The following is a 26,139-nucleotide window of genomic DNA, read 5'->3' on the forward strand; positions in this document are numbered from 1 at the left end:
CCCAGCTCTAATAACTAGTCTCAATCCTAGTCTTCGACAAATAAGGATGGTGGGTACTTTTGCATTAGTTCCAACAGAACTAAAAGGCAGAAATTGGCAATCCTCTGGAAACCAGGGAAATGCTCCCAAGACATTGCCTTAGCCCATGTTCTCTCCCACACTAAAGTGAAAACAATGTTATTATTGTAAAGTGCATATGTTGTGCGAGAACAGAAAGCCTGACAGGCATCATGACTAAGGGGGGGCAGGATTGGCGAACAGTCAATTGGTGGAAATCACTGGATGTTTCTAGGGCAACATCATAATCACAGCATATATAACCCTGGAAAATGTGGTATTTTTACACCAGCAGTGTAAATGAAATTAATCAAAAGAACAGATGATTGTGACTAAAAGAAGGTTTTAGTATACCATACCCAACAATCCAGTTTGTGGAATAAAGTGGGATCAGTATGTAAATAAATAATAGGTTTTGCATTCAGCATGTGAGGTTCTATGCATTTTATCCCTTCAAGATGACATTGCAAATATTACCTCCTCAGGGCCACGATAAAAGTTACTGGGACAAAGCAGACTTTGCATGTGGTTTAGGGTTTTAATTATCCTGTCTTTTGTTCGGTTTCTCTAATGTGTGACTGCTGCGGAGCAACTCGAGACCTGCCACTGTGCTCCAGCCAAGCCTAGGCTAACAAGCAGTAACGGACACAGGGTAGTTCACCGCACATGAATTGCCTTTGGTGGTTATCTTTACTCACAGAGCTGATATCCGAGTTTATTCAAATCAGACAGAGTTCAGCTGCTCCTCTGCGCTACAGCAGCTAAGCTATCAGCTACACACATATCTGAAAAGTTTGACACTCCTGAGTTGTTTGCATAGAAGTCATGCAAACCGTTTGTTCTTAATTTGAGTGAGTGACTAGAGGCGCAACGCGTTTCACACTCAAAAACATTCTGTCCATGTACACACACCCACACACCTTGACATGCTCAGCCTTCGAGGTATCACACTGGCGACTTACTGTATCTAATCACACTGAACTCTAAGACACACTTCAAACATGCACTTTAGTTCTTAACAACATTGTAAACAGTGAGTCTCCCCAATCATAAAGAAACAAAGGAGGCACAAGCAATTCTATAATGACCATGGTCTTGGAAAAAAAGAAAAAAAAAAACAAAACAAAAAACTCAGAAATGTGCAAACGATAACCTTTGTAAAATATACCTGTTATAAAACTATTGTAATTACACTGGCAGAGAAATTATTTTTCAAAGCCGAAGGAACACATTTCAGATCTAACTAAATTAGACACTTGTATTTATCAAGGCTGCAGTGCTTTGGATCCTTAATCTCATTGCTTTTGATTGCTTGCAGGTTTAAGACAGACAAATGAGTGTGTAATGACATGTTAGGGATTTTAATTTAATGTTCTGTACTACTCTCCAACTAAGATGTGAAGGAGGCTACATTAAAAAAAAATGTCTGCAGAACCTACAATTAAATTTGAATTTTGTTTTGTTTTACTTACAAACTTTACTTATATTATTCCCAATATTGTTTCTGCAAAATGTGTAGATGATGAAACTTTTGAACCCTTTTTGGACAGGGAATACACAACATTACTGGCTTCATCTATCTATTAAAGAAACGCCTTTTTGTTGTTCAGCCATAAAGGTAAAGGTTCACTAAGGCTTGATTAAGACATGTCAGGGCCATTACGGAAAGACCCACAATGCTTGCTACTATTCTTCTTTAAAAGGCACAAAAGAATAATATTAAAGACAGAGGTTTAGTATTTTGTCCAAGTATTTTGTCTAGTTACTGATTCAGTAACTTAATCAGCAGCAAAGTGGTCCATGTCGCAGCCCATATTACATTTTGCATCCAAATCTTCAAATATAAAGAAAGTGAATATGAGCAATTAGCAGCTTAATCCAAAATCACTGGTATTGACATCTGTAGTCAGCTAAGGCATGTTCTGCAATTTTGGGTTGTCAAAAGCAAACTTTTTTTTTTCTCTTTTTGCTCTAATCTTATTGCAAAAAGATTGAATTTTTTGATTTTACATTGAATTATCTCAATACTCCAAGCCTTCTCTGGATATGTTCTGAAACCTTACATTTAAAAAGGAGGTGAAGGAGGAATCGTATTAAACAGAGAGAGCTGAAGTTCAGCTTTTGATAACAGGCTTCAGTATTTGACCAAAAGAAAAATCTTTAAACAGTGCAGCAGGTTTTGAACTGAGCCCAAGTCTAGGTTAACTGGTTCATGAAACATCAGCCAACAGGGCAATATGGAAAGGCTGAGGGACACCTAACAAACATATCAAAACCTGCCCAAGCGCAGTAACCTAAAGTCAAACTGAAATTAAAATTGACTTTTGCTTTAGCTGGTGTTGCTGAATTGTCCTTGTTTGAAGTTCAATACCAACTAGGGTATTTGTTATTTTATATTATGTGGGGCTAGAAATTGGAATCAGTTACCATTTCATATTTTTTTAAAAATTAAAAAAAAAAAAAAAAAAAAAACAACAACAACCCATCCCAGTTTTATTGAGCTAAATTTTGGCTTATTTTTCTCGATGTTTTGATTTGGAATGATTTTACTGTTGATGATACATATCGTATTTATTGTATGGATTTAAAGGAAGGCCCCTGGACTCCTTCATCAATGCCCACAATGGAAACAAGGGCTCCTTCTAGATGTTTACTGTTGTAAAGGGACAGGCAGTTTAAAATCACTAATGGCTGATAGATAACTTTATGTGGATTGAAAAAAGGAGGGGAAAAAGGGCCTTGTATCAGCGTTCGTAGGACACACAGTATGCCGTTCTCCAGTTTGTAATAAACAACAGAATTTGAATTGCCAGCTCATAAATTTTGCCCTGGGAATTACCCCCCTAGAGGCTCAAGGCTTAGCCACTGTTTCCATAAATTCTCTTTTGAAGTTTGCACCATAGTTGTAGTATCATTACTGTTAACATTTTCTTTCACAAAAAAGTGGGGAGAATTCAAATTTCAGTTTGACTTTAAGTAAGCTTTAACTAACTCTGTGATAAACCCCACACTGCAAGCTGAAAGTCCAGGTGCGGCTACACATGTATCAGCGATGAAAAGCGTCAGCCTCTGAGATGCCGATGGTTACAGGTGGTAGATCTGTAACTCAATGTTATCTTAATACTTTTCAATTGATTAATGCTATCTTAAAATGATAAAGATATCTTAAAAAATTAAAACTTATCAGCTAGTACTGTGATACCACAATTTTATCTACCTTATAGATTTGGTATGCTGTCTACATATGTCTTGCCAGGTTTCCCCTTCTGTAAGGGTAAGACACTGTGCCCAGCACTCATTGTTGGTATGTAAGTTCAGTATATAACTTAGTTGTTTGTTTCCTTCTTTCAATAATAATTTGGTTCTCCTCAGTCAAAAGAAATGTAGAAGAATGGGTCGCCTTCATTACATTAGTCTTGTGATGTACAAAGTCCAAGCACAGAATGTAGATCAATATTACAAATGTTGCTTTTACTTTGAAGGCAAATTATACTTATGGTGCAGTAATCCTAGCCTTCATTGTGAAGGCAAGTTTGACTTCCAGTCATTATCTCTGTGTTTCTCGTTCTACTTCTCACAGTTTGACAACAATACCAACACTTTAGCCACAGCAAGAAATCATGCAGGTTCATCTGAGCTGCTGAAGCAACATCAGAAAGTCTGCTAGCTTTAGTTAACATTTTATGTATTCTCAATTAAACAGTTGCTGACTGACTAAAATTTGTTTAAGTAAATTATGTTTATCCAAATGACTGAGAACTTGCAGCTTTAGACATTACCAGCAAAAACACTGGGTGGTGGATCTATAACTATCAGTCTCTTAGAGACTGATGTTTTTCATTGTTTAGAGTCAATTTATAAACCAGCTAAACTATAAACCAGCTTCCAACTTGCAGTGAGGGGTACCTAGACTCTGTGACACAGTTTGATTTTTTTTCTTCATTTAGTGTAGGAATGTTTAAATGTTTAACTTATTACTGGTATCATATATCAGATACAGTGACTGAATGTCAGCAGTTAGGCAGGCTGCAGGTTTCGTGGGCAGCAGGTTGAACTTACAGTGAATCTCCATGAGTCTCTGACCTGCCTGACAGTCGGCGGGCAGGACACGGTCCGTGTCACTGCCTCGATCTGAACAGAGGGAGGGAAGAGCAGTTTAGAGAAGACAATGAGGTGGACCATGATGTGTACACACACACACACACACACACACACACACACACACACACACACACACACACACACACACACACAAAAACACACACACACACACACACACACACACAGACTCACACACAGACAGACAGACACACAGACACACAGACTCACACACAGAATGTAGAAAATGAACAACACGCTCTATTGCTAAACAGAAAATGAACATGAGTTATGAGTCTTAAAATGTCAACGCTTGGGACTTTATCAGGCTGTAAAGTAAAATTACAAAGTCTCAGCACATGACCAAGTCATCAGGACTCCTTCCAAGCCCCTGCAGTTATAATCTGGTCATTTCATGCAATGGGGGACTGAAAAAAAAAAAAATTTCAATTATTGCCTCTTTAAAAGCTCTTCTGAGTTGTGTTGCTCTGCTCTAGCAACATGAGGGCATTATACTTCTTCCTGTTGCCAACAAACACAATGAAAATGCCAAGTGAATACTGCGCTGTGGATAATAAGACATATCTGCTGCATCTACAGTCTACTGAGCTCCCTCTGGGGTTTTATAATCTACATCCAAGATCATTTCAGTGGTTAAATGGCTAATCCTGTGTCATTTCATCAAGGCAGGCATAAATTTTTTTCTTTGGATTCTGCACAGATGGGAATAAGAAGCAATTACTTTTAGCAAGAACAGAGAATTGTGAAGTGATGGAAATAAACTGTTAGAGTAGATGAGTGTTTTCCGAATCAATAAAGATGTGGTGTAACAGCCATGAAACTGTAGACAGTAATGCTGAGATCACAAGGATGCTGATTCATTCTTCGAACACAGGAAGGTACTGATGAAGTTTCTGTTACAGTCACTTTCACAGTGAAAAATAAAGAATCCCGATCATGGCTGCAGTTTCAGTATGAACCTCCAACCAACACAAGAAATTAACACTAAACTGACAATCTTTTTAATCCGGACACAAAGCCGAAGACAAATCGGAGTGACATCCCGCAAGACACACGCACGCACACAAACACACGAGAGCCTGCCCTGCACAACACACTGTGGACTGAACACAGCCATGTGCTGGTATGGGACGTTTTCCCCAAAGGTTGTAGGGGAAGAGGGGCGCTTTTTTATGCCTGTGTGCAGTCCTTATACTTGAACCTGCTGCTACTAAATAGCTATTTGATCATACCAGTTAGTGGAGAAGGCACTGGTTTGATTGTAAAGACCGAAAACATGATGACATAACTATGAGAAAGAGTTAAATAAGTGAGGATTGGAATAGGTTCAGATTGTCAAGTCTCTCTTAATGCAGATATGTACATTGCAAGAATGTGCGTCTATGTAATCATTCCTACCTTCCATACTGGCAGTGAAGTCTTTCGAGATGCAACAATTATTCAAATCAACAGACAATTAATCGGCAACTATTTTGATAATCAATTAATCGTTTCACTCATCTTTAGACAAAAAAATTGCCAAAAATTCACTGGTCTCAGCTTCTGAAGTGTGAAAATCCATTGCCGTTTCTTCTCTTAAACTTTAAAAAGTAGACAACGGGACAGATTATTGCATGAAATATTTGAGTTTAACTTTAACCACAGCATCAGATTATACAGTACAACCCTGCAATCAAAACTCCTCCTTTATCAAATGTCAGTATCTAGTTTACCAGTGTGCATAATCTGAGGAATTCAGTGACTGATTTACAGCTTTAAATGTTACGTGATGGACAGTGAACTCCAGCCCCCTAAGAATAGCAGCAGCACAGGGCCGGAGGTGGTTTATTGAAGGGGATCCCTAAAAGGACATCCCTTCCTAGGGCTTGGCCACCGTCTCCAAACTCCGCCCCTCCCACCCTTAATTTCTGCCACCGGACCCGCCGGTTATTCCTGGCTCTGATGATGCGACCCACATTTTCCTGCTCGGGGACACGCGCTCTCCCTCATGTTCTCAGACCCGGCCACCTAAAATAGGGGAGGTTACCAGGGTCGCTCCCCTGGTGACACAGTATCGTCCAGAGATCGGAAATAGAAAACTGCTCTGAGCGGGTGATTGACTACTGCTGCTACTGCAGGAGGAAACAAATTAGATGCATCCCCTGTCGGACCAATGGCTGTAGGGAACGAGAGGATAAGGTATAGAGGGGAGGGGTTCTATATGATGGATTTATGGTTAAGGGTGCTATGGACACCTGAGCTGAGCCTCTTTAAACTTGTCTGCAACAGGTGTAAGTGTTTAGACGTGAAACCACTTCTGATTTCTCCTCTTCCTGTTAAAAAGGAATAGTTCAAAGTTTGGGAAGATCTGCTTAGTCGCTTTCTTACCGAGAGCAAGATGAAAATAAAATTGTCTGGCAAATAACCCTCTGTAAAACGGCAAAGTAACATTTTTACACTTCTGTTTTTATACCTATTAATAAACATTTTAAAAACAAACGTTTATTATGTTGTTTAACGTATTATAAACAAACGGGCTGTAAAATACTAATTAATGAGTTTAAGAAGTGCTGACCAACAGTCTAAAACTCAAGATATTAGGTTTAGGAGAGCTGCAAATTCTCAAATCCATTAATCAACTATTTCAGCAATAGGTTCTGTGGACAAATGAGCTGATTGGGTCTAAATTGTAATTAGGCTTGGAGAGGTGTAGATGTTTAGGCCTAGGACTAGTTAAGAATTTATTTATAAAGTACTTATAATAAGGACTGACATAATCAAGAGCTGATTAAAATTTTTTAAATTAATCAATTTTTTGATGGCTGGCATTTATTTCACAGAGTTTTGGCTTCCATTTAACATTTCTGAATGAATTTCCATGGCTAATAAAAAGAGGATTGATTTCAGAGTTGGAACATTTTGCCTGATGCCTGCTTTGAGGTCAACCATCTCTGTTTTGCCTCCACAATGTCAAAGAGGTCCTGCCACGGTGGTGAGCCTGGTCTAACCCTACCACTTAAAAAAAGAAACATGCAGTCCTGACGACTCCAAGTCGGGCCAGCAGACCAAGACTGCTTTGTCTGGAGGCGCTGTTTAGCTGCTTTGCAATTACAGCCACAACCACTAAAATACCTGTTGTAGAAAACTACACAAATCCAGTACAGCAAAGTGTGGTACGACAAACTGGGCAGCTCCTCCTGATTGGTTGGTGAATCTAATAACATAAGACTTGAAGCTACTAAGATCAACACCATCCATTGTTACTGACTCTGTTGTCACCCACAGTAAGTTTGATCAGCATTTGGAACTTTTTAAATTGAGTAAAACATGAGTTACGGAGACTGAAACTAATTCCTGTCTGCCTGTACCTGGTTGCCATCATTAAGTATTTTTTCCTGACATCATACCACCATAGCTCTTATCTGAACCAAGTCACAAACCCAGGGCGGTCACATAATCACTGAGGTAACAACTCATAAGTATTATGGTTTTTTTTATGGTCACCCAGCTCTAGCTCCAGTGTTACCATCATATGATCTCCTGCAGACAAAGGGATGACACTGGTTCCTGTTTTCTCATCACTTAAACACAGTGAAATAAAAAATACATTTTCCATGTTCTAACCCTGTGCCCTTATTGTGTTTATATCAAAATCCCTCCCTTCTCTCTTCCTTTCAAACATTTAAATATTTTTGATGAGTCATTCTAAATTCAGAGGCGGTTACATAAATTTATCCAATCAAATGTGATTTAAGGGGTGTCCAGCCAACCCCCCCAGTATATGAAATTGTTAGCTCAAGGGACATAGTTCCTAACAGAGTAGTTCCATGTGTCAGAGGTGTGTGTGTTTGGATGTTAGCCGGCAACACTCTCAAAGGAGTGTGGTTGATGTTTACATTCCTTCCTTTTTCTCCTCTTCCTGATCTAACAACACAGGTGAGGGAGGAGTGGATATAAACAAGTGGTCCTTTGCAGCTCAGTATCTCGCTGCAGCTCTGTACTGCGCCGCCGTATTCACCAAGCTGCACCCACCTTGAGTGATCCAGCCAAATCTAAAGGATCGCGTTTAAATCCCTCTTGTAATTACACCTCACTCACATATTCTGTTTCAGATCTCTCTTATGGATATAAATTAAAAAGAAAACTCTTAACTACTACTACAACTGCTAGCTGAGTCCATAGCCACCTAATGCAGCAATTCTGGTTGAAAGCCTCAATTTCTAAATCATTCTGCAGCATGTCTGATGTACATTACATTGTTGTGCAAAGAAACTGCTGTTAAAAAAAAAAAAACAGAACACACACACTATAAACTTTCTGTGGCCTGGGAGGCTGAGAGCAAGATAAAAATACAAGCCTGATATTGGAGTACATGTGAAATAAGATGTGTATTATAGTGCTGGATTTCCCCAGTTTCACTACAGCCTATTGTACATGTATGGAAATCAGATTGATTCTACTGCAGCAACTATAAAAAATAGGGCAGTGGTCCAAGTTCCTAACAGAGTTCTGGACAATAGACACAACCCTCGTCTACCAACCTGTGACTCAACACTTCTCAAACAAACAAATAACACCTACCTGCATGTCTTTAGTTGCGATCTCCCCTGGAGTTGGCCAGCTGTTTGCGTCACCAAAATCTCCAACCTGGGTAACAAATTGGAAAAAAAAAAAAAAAGAAAGAGGGAAAAAAAAAAGGTTTTTTTTTTAGCACTTTAACACATTAAAAAAAAATATTGGGAGAGCATGTCCAGGAAACAAAAAGTGAAAGGAGTGGACAAACAAAAAGAAAGACAAAAGAAGATTCCCCTCTGAGTGTGTTTCTACTTGCACTGGTTTTACATTTTATCCTCTGTTCACGACAAGTACTGAAAACCAAAAACAAACTGACATCCCATTTTATTGAGAAATCCAAATGTTTCATTCAAATATTTGCATGACATTTTGGTGTAGAAGCTGTAAAATCCTGAACAGAAATCTAAAAAAAAAAAAAAAAAAAACTCTTTCATCATCGTTTTTCTCACTTGCCTACTGTCAACAATCGCCTCTGCCTTTTTCCCCAAAATTTAGCCATGTGTGTCCTGCAGTTTGTCGATTTCTGTCTGTTGTTTCGGCAACACTGCAGTTAACTCAGCGCGCCATAAAAGTTTGTGGTCAAGGTGTGGTTAACAACCCTGGAATACTACAGCAGACACTGCCATCAAAGGTATGAAGTTGTGAATGAAATGCTTTGAGGAGAGTGTGTTTGCTTTATCTGCCTTCCCATTGGCTCTGCAGGAACTCACATTTGCATTCCACGAAGTGTGAGGGGATGATAGTACACACAGCTTGAGGCATGACAGATAAACACCGGCACTCTGACTGCACATACGTTCACTGAGCTGTCTAATTAAGGCTCTTTTTGAATCCGCCCAGAGTTTACGGTTTATAATTACGTATAATAAAAGGTTGTTTTCTTAATTTATAACCAAAGTATTGCGGTGTATTAGCAGCAATAAAACGATCTTCTTCTCTTCGTCTAGAGAAATTAAAAAGTCCAGTTGGTGATGTACGGTTAAATCCAGCACAGCACCTCTGAAGCTGAACATCTGAAATGATTTCAGTTTAAAGGGATACTTTAAAACCACTCTTGTGTCTCATCATTAAGTATAAAGCTACGGCCAGAAAACAGTTACCTTATCTTAGCATAAAGACTGGAAACAGAGGGAAGCATCTAGCCTGGTTCCGACCAAATTAAAAAAGAAAAAAAATCTTCCTAGCAGCACCCCTAGATTTTACTAACATGTTACAGCTCATTTGTTTTGTACACACAAAAACTAAAAGGTAAAAACAAGAATCAGTGTTTTTTTTTTTTAATGGGGTGTTACATGCAGTAACTATAACTGATATAATCTACTCAACTGAAAATAAACACATTGGTGATGACAACAAGGAGCAGTGACTAAGCCAAAAATAATTCTTTGTACAAACATGTGAACCAACTGATGTTACAAACATTCTGAATGACCACGTGATTTCCACTGTGGCAAAAATCCTATTTTTGCCCCCAGCAGTGATCGTTTTAAAAAGACCAAATTGTACTGTAAATCTGACAGAAGTGACATTACAGCGGTTACTTTCTTCACCTTGACTTGCCTGTTTTTGTTCACTACCAAAAGAAGCCATGCTGGCTCTGTTATATCTTATGAATACTTCTTAACATAAAATTGAGCATCAGTGAATACATCATGTACAGATACACACGCAAACACGGATTTTATTACCTTTCCTCCGCGTCTGGCTTTGGGTGGGTTCCCTGCTCTCACCACCTTGGCGGGGCCGGTCGACTCTGTGGAAACACATCAAGATGGTCAGCATTGCAACTGGCTCCGTACACATATACACAGACCATCTGAAAACCCTCTCGCAAAATTAATATGTGGAGAGGAAAGGAGGAACAGCAGATTCCACCTGAAATGAATTGGATTTTTTTTTGTTCGAAAAAAAAGTTGTGCAAAAAGATTGTTTGACTGAATCAGCTTTGCCAACATTTACTGACTTGCTTGTCTCAGTTTATATATTTGCCTGTTTTCTATGTTTTAATTAACTTTTCCATTACTTGTCTTATCTACCTATCTCAGGTAGGCTCTCAATAAATTATCTGATTTTTTTGGGGCTCATCCGCAGATCACAGCTATCACACTCTTCACAATAATGCTTTTCGTCCTTTGGACGACACGTTGTGTTGCATGAAGGCAACACAAACAAACATGGAGGAGGGTGAACTTGAAGGAGGAACAGAGTAAGAGGAACAGAGTAATTCCAAACAGGAGAGGGCTCAGACAAGCCAAGACACAATGTACTTGTACTAAAAGGAGCTACTTCTCTTGCATGGACGTGGTTTGGGTGTGAAAAATCTGACACGGACCAGAAAAAAAATACTTTGGAAATTATGCCGCAGACCGATCCCCACAACAGACGCAGGCAACCTCTTTTACCACCTGCGCAAGAATCATATAAAACAGCATGGAGGGAGTCTACCGATGAGAGCCACAAAAGTACAATTCGAGTGCTCAAAACAAACCCCAGACTCAGACATGGATAGATGCTTTTGCCCACGGCACACCATACGGAAAGGAATCATGAGGATGGAAGGAGATAATAGCTGCCGCTGAAACTTACATCTGCAAAGACAGATTCCCAATTAACACGGTCAAGAAACTGGGGTTTCATGGAGTTAACGCTTGACTCAAGGTGCACAATGCCAAGCCAAAAACACCTCACTCAATTCAAGTTGAGGTTTTTTTTCCATAGACCAGTCCAGACCTACCTGGTCAGGAATATGCATAAAAACATACCAACCGCGCAGCTAGGCTCACTTCATCGTGCTGACCTGGCTTGTGTCCTAAAGTCAGAGATCTTGCGTCCTGTTGTCTTTGGCTGCGGTGTCACCACACTCAGTGATACGAGGGAGTGAAAGCGGCTTACAGGGAGTTCGCAGAGCCGTTTGCACCAAAGAGCAAATCTCAGTAAGCTCCTTAAGGATGGTCATGTTAAGGGACAGGGCAAGAAAGAGAAAGGGGAATAAAATCCTTTAGCAGAATACATCTTTAACGCCACCAAGAGCAGCAGCGTACCAGGGTTTCATTTACAGACATGAGTGTACATATGTATTCATGAGTGCACAGTATTATAGGACAAGAGATTAGAGAAGAGTTTTGTACAGCAAACCAGGAATATCAAGGGGCTAGTAAACAAAATTATACAATGACAGATATTATGAATCTCTTAAAAACCTAAATTTACTCATACTTAAATTGTCTTTAAATAACCCTTCAAATCCCATTGAATTCAACCAACAAAAGCTACAACCACAGATATTCAACCAACTGTAGCTGAAACTATTATTTTCTTAATTAAATGTCTATAAAATTTCAGGAAATGGAAAATAATGTTATGCTAAAATTTCTCACAGTCTAAGGTGATGCCATTTTGTTTACTATTGTGTGAGAAAGAAAAAGCATCAAAACAAATGATTATCTTACCATCAAAATTTTTAGCTGATTAATTTCCTATCCATCAACTACTCCTTGCAGCTCTAGACTTAAAATTCATCTGCAACAATTTTGATAGTTATTATAATCATTTTGGTCATTTATCAAGCAAAAACTAAAAACACTGGTTGGCTGGTTCTAGGTTCTCAAATGTGAAGATTTGTTAGCCATTTTATATAATTTAGATGGAATGTCTTTTGGTAGTGGACTGTTGGTCAGACAAAAGTAGTCTGGAGGAGGTCACTTTATGATCCAGGAATTTCAGATCATTTTAACGATTCATCAAAACAAATAACGGATAAATTAAGTGATAATGAAAATAATCTTTGGTTTATTGTGCGGCTGTATCTAGTCCTGAACCTTTAACTGGTCAAAAACAAACACATCAGAAGGGAGCCAAAACATGAAAGGAAATCTCTTCCACTAAAGCACAGGATGTTATGTCTGAGTTGTGTGAAATGTAGGGTTTGATATCCACATTTCGCCAGTGTACCAGTGTGAAACACAGCAGGCTGCCAAGCACCTTTTTGCATTTTTTTGTGTTTGTGCAACACACGGAGAAGTTCGACCGTACGTCTCAAACACGACCGCAGTGTGTTCAATTCATAGTTTTTTCATTGGCTTATGCTGGCGTACAACAGTTCTTATCATTCCTGAGACTAGACACTGAAAGAAAAAAAGATCAGAAATAACAAGGGGTCAGGCTGGGTAAAGACGCTGTAACTGCTAGGCAGAAAATAATGGGGAGCATGAATTTCTTGACTGGATTGGACAATTACTACTGACTAGAGAACAACAAAAGAAGCAGTAGAAGTCATAAGTGTTCTGGGGTTAAACAGTTCCTGTCATGGCCAGAAAACTGCAGCCTTTTCTTTTTTTAGCCCTGTTCAGAAGTCCAGTCAAAGTTCACAGTGGCCAGAGAGGGAGATTAGTGCAAGCACAGGATCTACAGTATAACGTATATGTTTGGTCTTACTTCCAGTTTTACTACCCCCTCCAGGCTAAAACTATGACCAAGCGGATGTCATGTTTGCAGAGAGCATGACTCTGCAGCCATACTGAGGAGTCAGTGAGGCAGAAAGAAGCACTGTACAAGAAGCATGGCAAAATAGGGCTCGAAAAAAAGGTATCAGGTGTAGCTCACTGGCCAGAAATGTTCTCCACGCACACGATCAAAACTGAACTGCAGCACAGAGATCTGTACTCAACAACAGGAACAGGAATCCATGAGCAGAACTGTAAATGTAAAATCAGATCCAATTAAGAGCCAGTTCTTGGTACCAAACCCCACACTACAGGCTGAAATTTGTGCCTCCCGTTTCTTTCGTGTCGTTTGGTATCCCCGAAACTGACACATGTTTACTGCCATTACCTTATACGATTTCTGAACTTTAAACTTTAATTATTTGTTAAGTTTTAAGTGACAAGTTTGAGAATTAAGTTAGATTTGACTTAAAGCTTCCTGAAGCTACAGTTCTGACCTTTGCTTCATTTCGGTTGCTAAACTTGGTCACAGTCATGTGTCTGGGGATTTTCAACAGAAGCTCTGTCGGCAGGAAGATTTTTCTAAAACCCGAGTAGTAGGACGTTTTTTCTCTGTTTAAGCGTGCACAGTATAAAGTGTCAGGAAAAATCAAAGAAAGGATGTAAATTCCAACAACCATATACCCTAGTCCCACAATAGCCTGAGGGTGTGGTGTCCTTATTATTACAAATATGTGGAGTATGATGGTCATTTCACATGACTACAACTTATTCCAGCATGCTTTGTTATCTGTGACTAAAACTAGGTAGCTAAGAACGAGCACTAAAGACACTGGAAAATGTTTTATCAAACAGAGCTGACATCATGTCTGAATACGAGAAAGGAATTGAGACAATTGTGTGTAAAACGAAGTGGCTAAGGAAGGACAGACCTTACAGTTTAATAATTTATCCTTCCTTTGAGTAAGTAGATGCTTCTTTATTAACGACAAGTTATTTGTAGATTTTCCCCAATGACAACAGAGCAGCTGGTGCAGATTTAGACTTCCTTATAGGACAGGTTATAAATGAAATCTCAAGCCCACACAATCAGCCTTCCACTTACTTTAAATAAAGCAACTCTAGAGTGTCACCTTGGTAAAAGATCAGAAGTTCAGGTCTATGGATTTCAGGCAAGGCTCGTTCATATTAACATTTTATAAAAATGAGTAGCATCAATAAAATTCCATTTAAATGAATTTTGATTTTGCCATTCACTCAACTCGTCCCATTATCTTGTACAGAAGCAGCTATTTTTGGCTCTATACAATACTTTTATAAAAAGGCTATGCAAACTAATTCAACACTGAAATATTTGTTTTGTGAAGCTGGCAGCTTAACTTCTTAACCTGCCTACATTTTACTGTGAAATAAAAGCTTCTTAAAACCTGGTGCTGTTTCCAGTGGTTAATTTAAGATCTTTAGACTCAGGCGGGCATAATGTTGCTTCAACAGTCTGCTGCTGGTTCTAATCATAGCGGATGACATCACGTGAACCTACTATTTGGCCAAAAAATCACTAATGACGGATGAGAACAAGAGGATTTCTCTAACCGAAGTACCAAAGCTGCAGTGTTCAATCGTCTTGCAAAATTCAAGACGATTTTCTGATGGTGGATCAAGCCTGCATTATAAATGTCTCTCTGGGTTTCTATAAGCACAACCAGGGATTTTCGTCCAGAGGCTGGTAGACTCCTGTTCATGTAACTATTTCATCACCTAGATGAAGATAAACTGCATTTGTAGGACACATTTTTCAGTTACTCTAAGCACTAAGAGAATGCATGACCTGCCCAATCCTTTAAATGTGTAATTTTAATGTTGATGGATAGAGATGGTCAATTTTCTCTATCCATGTAAGTACAGTTGTTCAAGAGAAAACTGCCCTACAACAAAAACAAAACCTCTCAACTATTTGCTGTGTAGATAACCAACTGATTTCTAATAAAGTTTGCCGTATCTGGCCGGCTACCTTGTCGGCATAACCATCAGATCCTTCCCGCAAGATGCTGAAAGGCTCCAAGTTTCTCGTTGGTTTCACTGTATAGAGTTCCTCTGAAGCTTGTTTTGAATGCCTAATCACAGGAAGTGATGAAATACTTAGTAAGGTTTTGTTGAGGTTTTCGTCCCTGTCATCCTGACAGGGGACTCTCAAACACAGCCTCATAGTATCTGCCATGTGAAAATACTTTCTTTACCATTTCCATATAAAGTAATAATGTAAAAATGTTTTTTGCATTTCCTACACTTATTTGTATTTCAGTCGTTTCTCAGAGTGAAGACACGAAATCTCTGACCTGAAACAGTTTGTTTCACCGCTGTGGTCATCTGAAATTAACTAACACTTTTTCCTCATACACTATATTAATTTTAACATCTCATTATGTTATTTATTTATTTTTTAATTAGCCAAGATAGTAGCATGACTCTGGGGATGGCACAGTCGGTGTTGTTTGCCTGTTGATTCACCCCTTTGGTCCAGACTGAAAGATATATTTTCAGATCTTTGAACTGGAGGCGAGTTTTATGATTGGATACTTATTTAAAAGCAGGTCATATAAACTTACTGCGCTTTTTGGTGTCCAGAGACAAACCTCCCATTCAAGGTAAAATGTGTGAAAATTGATCCAAAACAAAAACCTTTGACCTGTCTGCACCATGCCTGTGGGGGTGATATTCTGACATTTTACAGTCCATATAACTTATCTGCAGTAGAAGTAGTTAAAATCTTTGGTATGTTCATACGTTCAAATTGGCTACAGAACCTTTGAAACCACTTCAGGCATTTGGGAAACTTACACAGAACAATGCTGGCCATGAACCAAGCATCAAGCCGGACTGGCTTCGTAAAACTGTATGTGACCGCTAAATGAATTTTGTAGTCTTATCAATCACTGCAACTGGTTGACAATCAGCGATTGTTCAATGATACACTGCAGGTTTGACGAGATCAGCCACGTTCTCCTTATCAGCTGAGCTGTGCGCTACGATTCCTCCGGTACACGCATGTACGGCATCACTCACAGGGCTTCTCTGTGTTCACTGCGAATCAGATGATACCAGATGATAGTTTAAGGTCAGACGAGAGCCTCCCAGGGCCAGGATGTCTGCCAAACTATAAGCTGCGGCTCCTCAGGCAGTCACAGTCAGAATTGCATTCAGACAAGATGCTCTTTTCTTCTTTGGGGCTTTAAATGCCTTCTAGAATTTTCTTTCACGCATCGCAAGCAATGATTTATTGCTGTTTTCCTTTTGGGTGTGGCCATTGTCCCTTGACCTTTCTATATTTTTTAGTACTCTGGTAAAGAGGTTTTTTATTAAATAATTTCTTAAGGAAAAGAGTGTTTTTAATGAATATCCTACAGCAAAGTGCTGGTATAATTCGCTAACCTAACTGCCAATAAATACAGTTGTATAATTAAAAAGGTATATAGGAACTCCGTATTGGCATGGTATAGGCATTTTAACCACAGTAATCTACACCTAGATTTGGTTCCTCGGACATACAGTACTTCCTGCCGCCACATCCACAAAATGTTGGGGGACTGACGGGTCAAACCCAAATTTTCAGACTTCTACAACCTGTGTATAACATTCATCCCAACTGTAAACAAGCTCGGGCCATTTTTAATACCCTATCTTCCTATACTATTGTTTGACACATAAGGAATGTACCTGACCTCCACCTCAGTCAAAAGTTATTCCCATTTTATCCACAATCATACAAGTCTGCACGCAAGAGAGCAAGAGAACAACAGAGAGACATGTGACATTACTCTGTACTTATTTCATCGTGATTATGTACTCAAGTAAAATAGGAAAACAGCCAATCCTCACCATTTTTCAAACAATAAAAATTTCAAATATCACAATTGCAGTAAATTATCACTTTTTTTTCTGTTATCTGTGTGATTTACCTAATCTCCACAATGCTTGAGATGCCCCACCACACAATAATACTCTAAAGGAACTTTTAGTCCCCGAATTTTAACTTTGGATCTTTGGTTTGTACGATTTACATTTTCAGCGATTATTTGCTCAAACCAGAGCTCCAGGCGTGAAAGCACCTTGGGAACAATCTGACTTGACAGGTAGGAGTGAAGGCTGGGTGTTATCTAAGTGTTATGAACTCAACTGTACAACAGTGATATGAGTGTTATAATCTCTAAAACGCAAGGACAGGTCAGGTAGGTGTGTGTGTGTGTGTGTGTGTGTGTGTGTTTTACAGGGACACATAACTCAATAACATAGAAACATTCAAAATGGTGAAGCTGTTAAGGCCAACAAAACTACTAGAAAATTACTGGTGCTTGACCACATCAACATCAGGAGCCTAAAAAAGTGCATCACTGTTATGACAAGCTCTCATTTTTTTTGTAGACTCATAGTGCTAAATTAAACTCTCCATTTGAATGTAGCTTTCCAAAAAAAAAAAAAAAAGGACGAAAATATACATAACCTCCCCCCAACACATGTGGAACTAACACAAATCACTGACAAATGTGACCTGCTTGTTTGACCTGTGACTTTATCAGTTTTGAATAAACAAAACTAAACATTGATTGAGATGGATCAGCCGTACCCAATTTACAACCTGTCATACGGACACAAGAGTGATGTGCAAAAACACACTAACACTGCAGCAGCTGCTTGGCTCACACAACTGCAACTGTTTACAAACTTCGAGTTTGAAACAAAATCCAAACAATTTTAGGCAGTCAGTGAAAATGTGTGCAAACCTAACCTGACAATAATTAAATTTATACTGTTTCTGTACGATATTTTGAAGTAATTTATAGCTGTTTGTTGCATTTGCTTCACCAAAACAATGATGAGACCAGATGGGTGTTAACTTTGACATTTTAGGAAAGACACCTGTTTGTATTCTTACGAGAGTAAGATGAGGAGACAGATATTAATTTCATCTGTGTGTTTAGTACAGGGCAAGTGTGGGATGTGTTTATCCTAGTTTAGCAAAAGACTGGAAGAGAGGGAAAACAGATAGCTTACATCAATCAAAACAAGAAAAAAAAAATGCCAAAATTGTCACATTTATATAATGTATTTTATCAGTCAAAGCTAGCCTGCAATAAAAGCATCACCTGTGTTTTTTTTTTTTTAAAGTGAGGTAAAATGTCCAAAAGCTATGAGGGCAGGACTCGTGACTTGCTGCATGTAGTTGCCAGATGCAGCTGCTGATGTTGAGTAAAAAGCGCCAGTGTGTAAACTAAATGCTCATTTATACATTTCTGCCTTTCTAAGTTACACAAAACAACTATTTTTGAAGTTATTCAACGGCACGTTTGACATGAATCAATGTGGGTTCATCACTACCAGAAGCTCCTTTCACATACAAAGAATCATGTGATCCGATCCATTGATAGTATAAAAGTATTAATAATAGCTGCTTTAAGTTGGGACTCTTTTAATTCCTATTTGCTCAAGTGCTGTATGTAAATTTCCCCCATGTAGTTGGCAGAAATTCAAAAATATATATAGAGAGGGAGACTGCAAATCTGATGGTTACTGTGGTTGTTTGTAGGCTTTTTTGACCCCGTTTTTCTCTGCACTGCAATGGGAGTGACTATCAGACTTTCAGTTCTGTGTTGAGCATGTAAAAGAAAGGTTACTGGTTCTGACCGAATGAAACTGCCGTCTTGACTTTTATATAAAAGTCAGAGCTTGTTCCGTCATGAGATCAAACTGTAAAATTGCCATCAAAGTTATGGCAATTTCAAGAGGCTTCAGCTAACAGAGAAAAGAAAAAGGAAAAAAAAAAAACACTGCAGAACTGCTTGCCCCTAATCATCAGTTTACCCAGCAAACATTAGTATGTAGAGACTCCTCTCACTCAAGGCCATCATCAAACTCTCATCTCCAAAGTCACTCTCTTAACCGTCTTCTTCCTCTCTCCTCTGTGTTTATTCCCTTCCTCTTTCTTCAGAGCACTCAGTCAGGGACAGTTGTTGTAGCCTGCTGTGCACACCAGACAGCCAGAGGCCTCCATTAACATTTGCCACCACCAACCCCTGCTAGTACACATTAGCCGTCATCTCTCCCCCGGTCTCATAATACCATTAGTTCAATTCACTTAGCTTTGTAGGTTGCACATCTGATCATTTTACACATCTAAAATGCTCTAATGATTTTACATTTAAATTAAAACAAAGCAGCAGCTGCAGGGATACTAATGGTAATTTACCTTAACTTGCATGAACCAAACTTTGTAATATGTTCAAACACTCTCGTCAGATCTTCCTTTCTGTCCACTACTATTACCTCGAATTTCACCAACCCCAACACACACAGTCCCACTCTCCCCTTCTCAGAAACTCACAACAGAGTACACAGCTCAGGTGGAGGCCAAAGACGAATTCCCATGGGTACTACAGCACTCACCAGTGACAATACCTGCTCCAAAGCCCACAGGGTACATCGCTACTGAATCCTATAAATAAACCTTGTGCCACGTCGGCTTTGCAGCCTTAGATAAACAGTGGTAGTGTTGGGAAACCAGCCCAGTCCTCCGCCAGACGCTGGGACTTTTTGTTGGCTTTGGCGAGTCGGTTTTTTTTTTTCATTTTTTTCATACTCCCACATGTATTGTAACACTATTCTGAAGTAATATCGTATTTGAAAGATTTACTTATTTAGAAGTGTTGGATTCTGGGATTTCCCAGTCACTGTGGCAAAGGGAGAAAAAGAAGCACTCTGACATCTTCCTCAGATTTTTAAACAAAACAACCACAGGAGCCAGGGTCTAATAGAGAAAACCCTAATTATAAACAAATGCATTTAAATTTCAGAACATATTTCAGTTTCTCTCTGGATGAAAGAATCGACCATTTGCCAGGATTTACACATTGGATGTGTAAAGGCACATTGTACCTGTTTTCAGTGCCTTTTAGGGAACTCTGTGATGAGGAGGTGTGACAATCACCTTGAAATCACATAAATGAGAAGTCATTTCTCACAATCAAAATCTCAAGTAGCGTTTAATCAGCGAGAATCTTAATCTACAGTTTCACCCACTAGCTGCTGTAAGTCTGATGGTTTTACATGCAAAGCAGAGCAGTGCGTCGTTAGAGGAGGGAAGCCTGTCTTCAAGAACCAAATATGGAGGAAACAGCAGTCGGGGCATACGCAACAGACCGCCTGCCTGCCTCCTTTACCACACACACACACAAGCATACACACAAAATACTCTCCCCGGCATCACATGATCAGTGTGGTGACATCACCTCTTGCAGAGTCCAGAGTTAGAAGCTCAGACAGCAGAGGGCTGCGAGGTGAGTCCCTGCGAACGCTGAGGAGCAGTAACAACTCGCACACGTGCGTGCGTATGCGCGCACACACACACACACACACACACACACACACACACACACACACACACACACACACACACACACACGGATATGTTAAGCCCGGGTCATGTAACAAGAGAGTAACTGGGCTTAACAAACCTCACCTTACGTCAAATCTCACCTGACATTAAAGGTCTTAATGCTGAACTCACACTGCTTAAATCATGCAAATTCGTAGATGTATCCTCAAATCTATCTTCGGATGCTCATTTGCAAGTTGATTAAAACACTCAACCACACAATGCAGCTTAGGAGTTTTGACTAAATAGCTGCTTCTAGTCCTGCTATGACCTATAATATTATGCCAACTGTGTGATTTTAATGACTCATGATTTTATCGTCTGACATGAACAAAACTGATATAACAGCTTGAAAAAAAAGAAAAAAAAAGTCGATTTTCCCCAGGATATAAATTGAAACATTATATCACAACGTACATTTGCCTGCACCGGGCTGAGTCATTGCTGGCGCAGTGCAAAGGGTTATCCACAGGATGAGGTAAACAGCGTTGTTGACCTTGACTGACTTGTCGGCGTTCTCACAAACAAAAAGAAACAACCTGTCAACTTCAGCTGTACATCTAACACTGACATAATAGCACTGAATATGTCCATATCTTGTGTTATTGAAGAAGAGCACCACTAACAAAGTTCTGCAAAACAATGAAAATACACTGCTTTTCCTGTAGATGCTTCACAATAAAAGTAGAACCATAGATTTCGTTACAATCTACAAATGTACTGATAGAGACTTTTAAAAAACAGCCCTTTCTCTTGTCACCAGCACATCCACACGTGAGGGAGGAAACTGTCACAGGTTCGCCACGGTCAACCTGGCTACAAGCAGAACCACAACAGTGCAGGTCGACGCAGCAGAGGCACTTTTTGTATAGTGCGTTTTCTGACCTCGTGTTTCTGGTTGTTGCAAATGGCCATGCCCAAAGACGGGGCGAAATGCCCGTTGTCATAGAGAGAAGATGACGCATGAAACGTTCAATACGGGGATAACAGTGCGCATACTCACATAGTCTCTCCCTGAAAACATTTATAATGTTGTTTAGCCAGAGAGAGAAAAGTTGAAACCCAGTTTACTTTCTTACTCTTACTTTCTCTGCACACCTGACCAATCATAATGGGAAAGATGTGAATGTTGGAATGATAGTTTTGAGAAATTAGAGGAATATTCGGTCACAAACCCCCCAGTCCAACATCTTTATGTGGGGGGGGGGTATTCCAAAGGAAATGGACAATTTGACAAGCGCTTCTGAAGAAGCTCACAGTACTGGCAACTTTATGCACGGCTGTGAGGCCCCAGTAGAGCCACATGGCTCGGCACAGCATAGTGTGATAAAAGCAAGCTATACTGTCACTGTAGAAAAATGGCAAAAGTTGACACTGCAGCTTTTTTCTGTTCTCACTGAGAACAGAACAACAGAGGAATAGCTGCTTTGGAGCCAATGCATAGACTCGAGTCCCACCTGCAAGCAGAACATTAAGTCAAACAGTGATGGATTTTGTGATTTAAAAGCAGTTGCCATCATTTCCTCTCTGGCTTTCTTTACTCTAAGTGATATTTTTTTTTGATTTTCCTACAAACCTAAACTTCACTTTCAGATATCCTCCTCTTTTATGAAAGAAGAGAAGTACCAGTTACTTCCAACTGGTCGTCAAGCTACAAAAAATGGATAATAACCATATCAAAAATTTGTGACAATTCTCTCACATGGCCCGCCCCGCTCAATGACAGATATTTTTAGAAAAATCTTTCCACAAAAATTGTTTTAAAAGTAAATCCCACTGGACTCGTGAATTGAGGCCTTTCGCAAGTCACATTTTTTATGCACTACTGACTGGAGACATCCATGATGCAAACAATCCACACCCTGACTGAACGCCTGCGCTGCCGAGTCTGAGAGATGTGTCTCTATCGCTGAGTCCAGACACAACCCTGAGACTGATAAAACAACTCGACAAGGGCTCATCTGAAACAGCTGACAGAGTGTTTGTTTTAGTGAGGTGTGGAGGGAGAGGTGGAGCAGAGTGAGTAGGAAAAAAAACTGGGCTTCTACTTAGCCTTGCATTTCCACTCTGGGTTAATCTTCTCTGAGATCTTGACCTTTGATATCTGACAGAGTCTACAGGTTTAAGTTTTATTTTGTATGACAGGGTCTTAAGAAATTCAATTTACAACGATATGAAAACAGAGAAAAGCAGCAAATCCTCAAATTTAAGAAGATGAAAACAGAACAGTTGACATTTTGGCTTAAAGAATGATTAAATCGATGATTAAATTAACTTTCAGATTAATTCTTGGCTTACCGACTAATAGATTAATTAAATTATCATTACAGCTATAGTGATATATCTAAGTCATAGGAAAGGTTTTACTGCTGCTCGAGATGTGTGAAAACCACTGTACATATTTCTTTAAACTGTTCGTATAAGTAACAAAAACATGGGCTCAAACATTTACTTAAAGTTTTCTAACAGAAAATTGTCAAAAATGTTTTGCCATTTTTGTTGTATCTATGATAGTCTGCCTTATTTTCCATGGCAACAGCAAACCAGGTGTTGACAAGAGCATTACACACTAACCTTTCAACATACGTTTTTTATGACTGCGCCATTCAATCAAATGGAGATATTCTTCTACGTGTCTTGAGCATCAATTTAGACACATTTGCTCAAAATTTTTTTTGACATTTTTGAAATCTTTGGGAACTGATGGCAAAGAAAAAATTTGTTTTAACAACACCAGTTTTACAGAAGGAACACCTCTACGCATAATAATACTGTGCTGTATTATAATAATTCTCTGAGAAAATAGCTGTAAAAGTTAAAGCAACCAACGGACGTATAGAAAAAGGAAAAAATATTTTAACAATTATGGGATCTAATTGGAGAAATAACATCAAATATTTGTAATTCAACAGCTCAGGAGCATGAACAATAAAGGAAGCCAGATATTAATGTTCACCTTACCCTCCGAACATGAAGACACAACCTCACTTCCACGGGGTGACCAGTTAGCTGAGCTCACAACATAGTTAAAACCCATTCAGAAGCTGCAGCAGCAGGGACAGTCTGTCCTGCAACAGTAGTTCCACTTTACCTCTTCACGCATGAGCACTCATTCCAGCTTCATGACCTTTGCTGGGTGCCAACATCTCGTAAAACCCAGCTACAAACAGCCCTGTGGAGTCTGAAGACTGAAGGTGGGGCTCTGCCTCTTCACGACCACAACAAAAAGGGAAAGATTCAAGGGGACAGGGACAAATATGGGAGACAAGTTAGGCATTCACGCTAATTTTGAGACTTCAGCCCCTTGATTCTGTGAAGGCCTGCTGTAGAGGTGGCTGCTGCAGGAATGCTAAGCTGCCTCAGTACGTAACACACCTCAGATTACTTTGAATCCAAAACTTTATTTAACGCTGTCGAGAAAGCCATGCACCACATTGTGAAGGCTTTCATGTCAGAAAAAAAAAAAAAAAAAAAAATCCTAGTAACACTTTAACCCCCATATTTAGCTTTTATAAGTAGAATAAAACAGTAAAATAGTTATAAGCAGATTTAAGTGTTTATTGATGTATCTTTCAACAACTATACCTCTTATTATAGTTGGTGTATAAACAGACAATGAATGAATGACAATATATTAAAAACGCTGAAGTTGTAACGGTATAAAATGTGTCTTCTTGGGAGAAGTTGTTGTTGAAAAATTCTATTCATTAATATACACTTGAAAATGTCCTCTCTCTGTACAGCTACATTGTAGTGTGTTATGAACGATTCAATGTTTTAATAGTGCTAAATAAAAAGGGGTTTAAAGTAAAATCTTACCAAAATATTGTAGATGCCATGTCAAAAATTCTCAACTCCCTACCTGAAGTTTAAGACAACCCTTCACTGAACAAAGGTTGTAGTTTTAATTCGTAAACTGGCTAAGACACATTATGTAAAGTGTAAGGGAAGAGGGATTTCATGCAACAGTCCCTTTCTACCCACAGTTTCAAACAGAGGGCGGCATTTGCGTGCGTCAATTAGGGTTCCTGCACGTGGCTGAGAAATGCTAATGCATCGAGCCCAACCTACATATAAACGGGTGAAACGGACTTCACCATTATACTTTGTTAGCATGCAGGTCGCACTAACATCAGCCATAATAGAAAAAGAAAATTTTGACGGCCAAACTGCTACACACAGTTTTCACATGATTTGCCAAACTCGTAGATTTGTGATATGCCAGTTTCCTTTGACATATCTGGCACTCGACGTTTTGAGGGAGGCCAAAAACGTGTTTTGTGAGGTCACTGTGACCTTGGTCTTTATCCACCAAAATCTTATCATTGCATTCTTGACTACAAGTGAACGCTTGTGCCGAATTTGAAAAAAATGCCCTCAAGGTTCTCCTGAGATAACTGGGATGGGATGGACGACCTGAAAACATAATGCCTCCGGCCACGGCTGTCGCCGGTGCAGAGGCATAACAAAGTGGAAGCCTGTGCGTGGAACATCCACATAGCAAGGAGGAGATCAAAGACTTTTTGTCCGACTGGATACATATGCAGGCTTTCCTACAAGATGTTGACTGCTGTAGTGTTGCCTCAAGTGAAAATATTAAACGTAAAAATCAATTCAAATAGCTCATTCTCACACATACAGCATATTATTGCTAGAAATTCTTAAAACGACCAGATCTTCAAACTGGACTTCTTGATTCATGTTTCCTCTTCTCACCAATACCTTTACTAACACACCAGCACTGCTCCTAGCATTTTTGGGATGTGTGGCTATTTTCAGTCTTAAAATGGCTTTAATGGTCAGTTAGCAGCAACAGGTGCCACAGCAGGACAGGAAACTAACTTGCTTAGCAAAAATGGCTGCATTTTGCTGGCAGTTAAAGAGTTAATTTTGTGCGCTGGACTGTCTGATCACTCGTATCATGTTTTACTCAGTATTTTCTCATTTGAACTGACACTTGTGTGATTAGCAGCTGAAAACCAATGTTTGCATGAAACGCAGTGTTTAAGAACTTGACTCAACATTAGGCGGAGATGGTCTGCTAGCCACACCACTAACATTTATCGCTAATCCACCATGAACTCCGCAGGGGGCAAAAAAACATTTATGAATCAAGGCATCAAACTGCTCAGAGGAACTGAGCCTAGTTGTCCAGAGAATTAATTCAAATTCTGGACCATACACATTTAAAATACACTGATTTGCTGAACCCAATTTAGTTTTACTCATCACATGACCAAGACATTCAGAAGAATAAAGGGCCGTGACAACATCAGGTCAGTGTGATGAATTCAGTTGTATTTGCCCTACTGCCTTACTATCTATCTGTTTTTGTTCAACTGTTCAATTTAGCATTTTGTGGCATCTCTGCAACAATTCCAACTTTGAGGACGAAATACTGAACAGCACACTGTAGATCCAGTGAATGGAAAACTGAGCGTCGATTCAGATAAATGACTGAAATGTAATTATCACACCAGCTTCAACACTACAGTCAAAGCTGAGCCAGTAACGGTGCACTTTTTACGAGGGCGTCGTACT

General features: G+C 39.4%; 1 protein-coding gene across 8 annotated transcripts in view; it reads right to left on the minus strand.

The window, feature by feature from the left end:
* larp1 (La ribonucleoprotein 1, translational regulator) overlaps positions 1–26,139 on the minus strand; it is a 53,671-nt gene that overhangs the window by 22,354 nt on the left and 5,178 nt on the right. For 6 of the 8 annotated variants that reach the window (XM_040149770.1, XM_040149768.1, XM_040149766.1 and 3 more), the window contains exons 2-4: positions 10,419–10,483; positions 8,737–8,802; positions 4,117–4,188 (exon numbers count right to left, since the gene is read on the minus strand). In XM_040149770.1, coding sequence (XP_040005704.1) covers positions 4,117–4,188; positions 8,737–8,802; positions 10,419–10,483 — 203 coding nt within the window. Of the gene's footprint in view, positions 1–4,116; positions 4,189–8,736; positions 8,803–10,418; positions 10,484–19,610; positions 19,631–26,139 lie in introns of those variants that run through there. The other 2 variants (XM_040149774.1, XM_040149771.1) reach the window with 2 other exon arrangements.

The sequence above is a fragment of the Xiphias gladius genome, chromosome 17 (genome assembly GCF_016859285.1).
Source record: "Xiphias gladius isolate SHS-SW01 ecotype Sanya breed wild chromosome 17, ASM1685928v1, whole genome shotgun sequence".
NCBI classification, from domain to species: Eukaryota; Metazoa; Chordata; class Actinopteri; order Istiophoriformes; family Xiphiidae; genus Xiphias; species Xiphias gladius.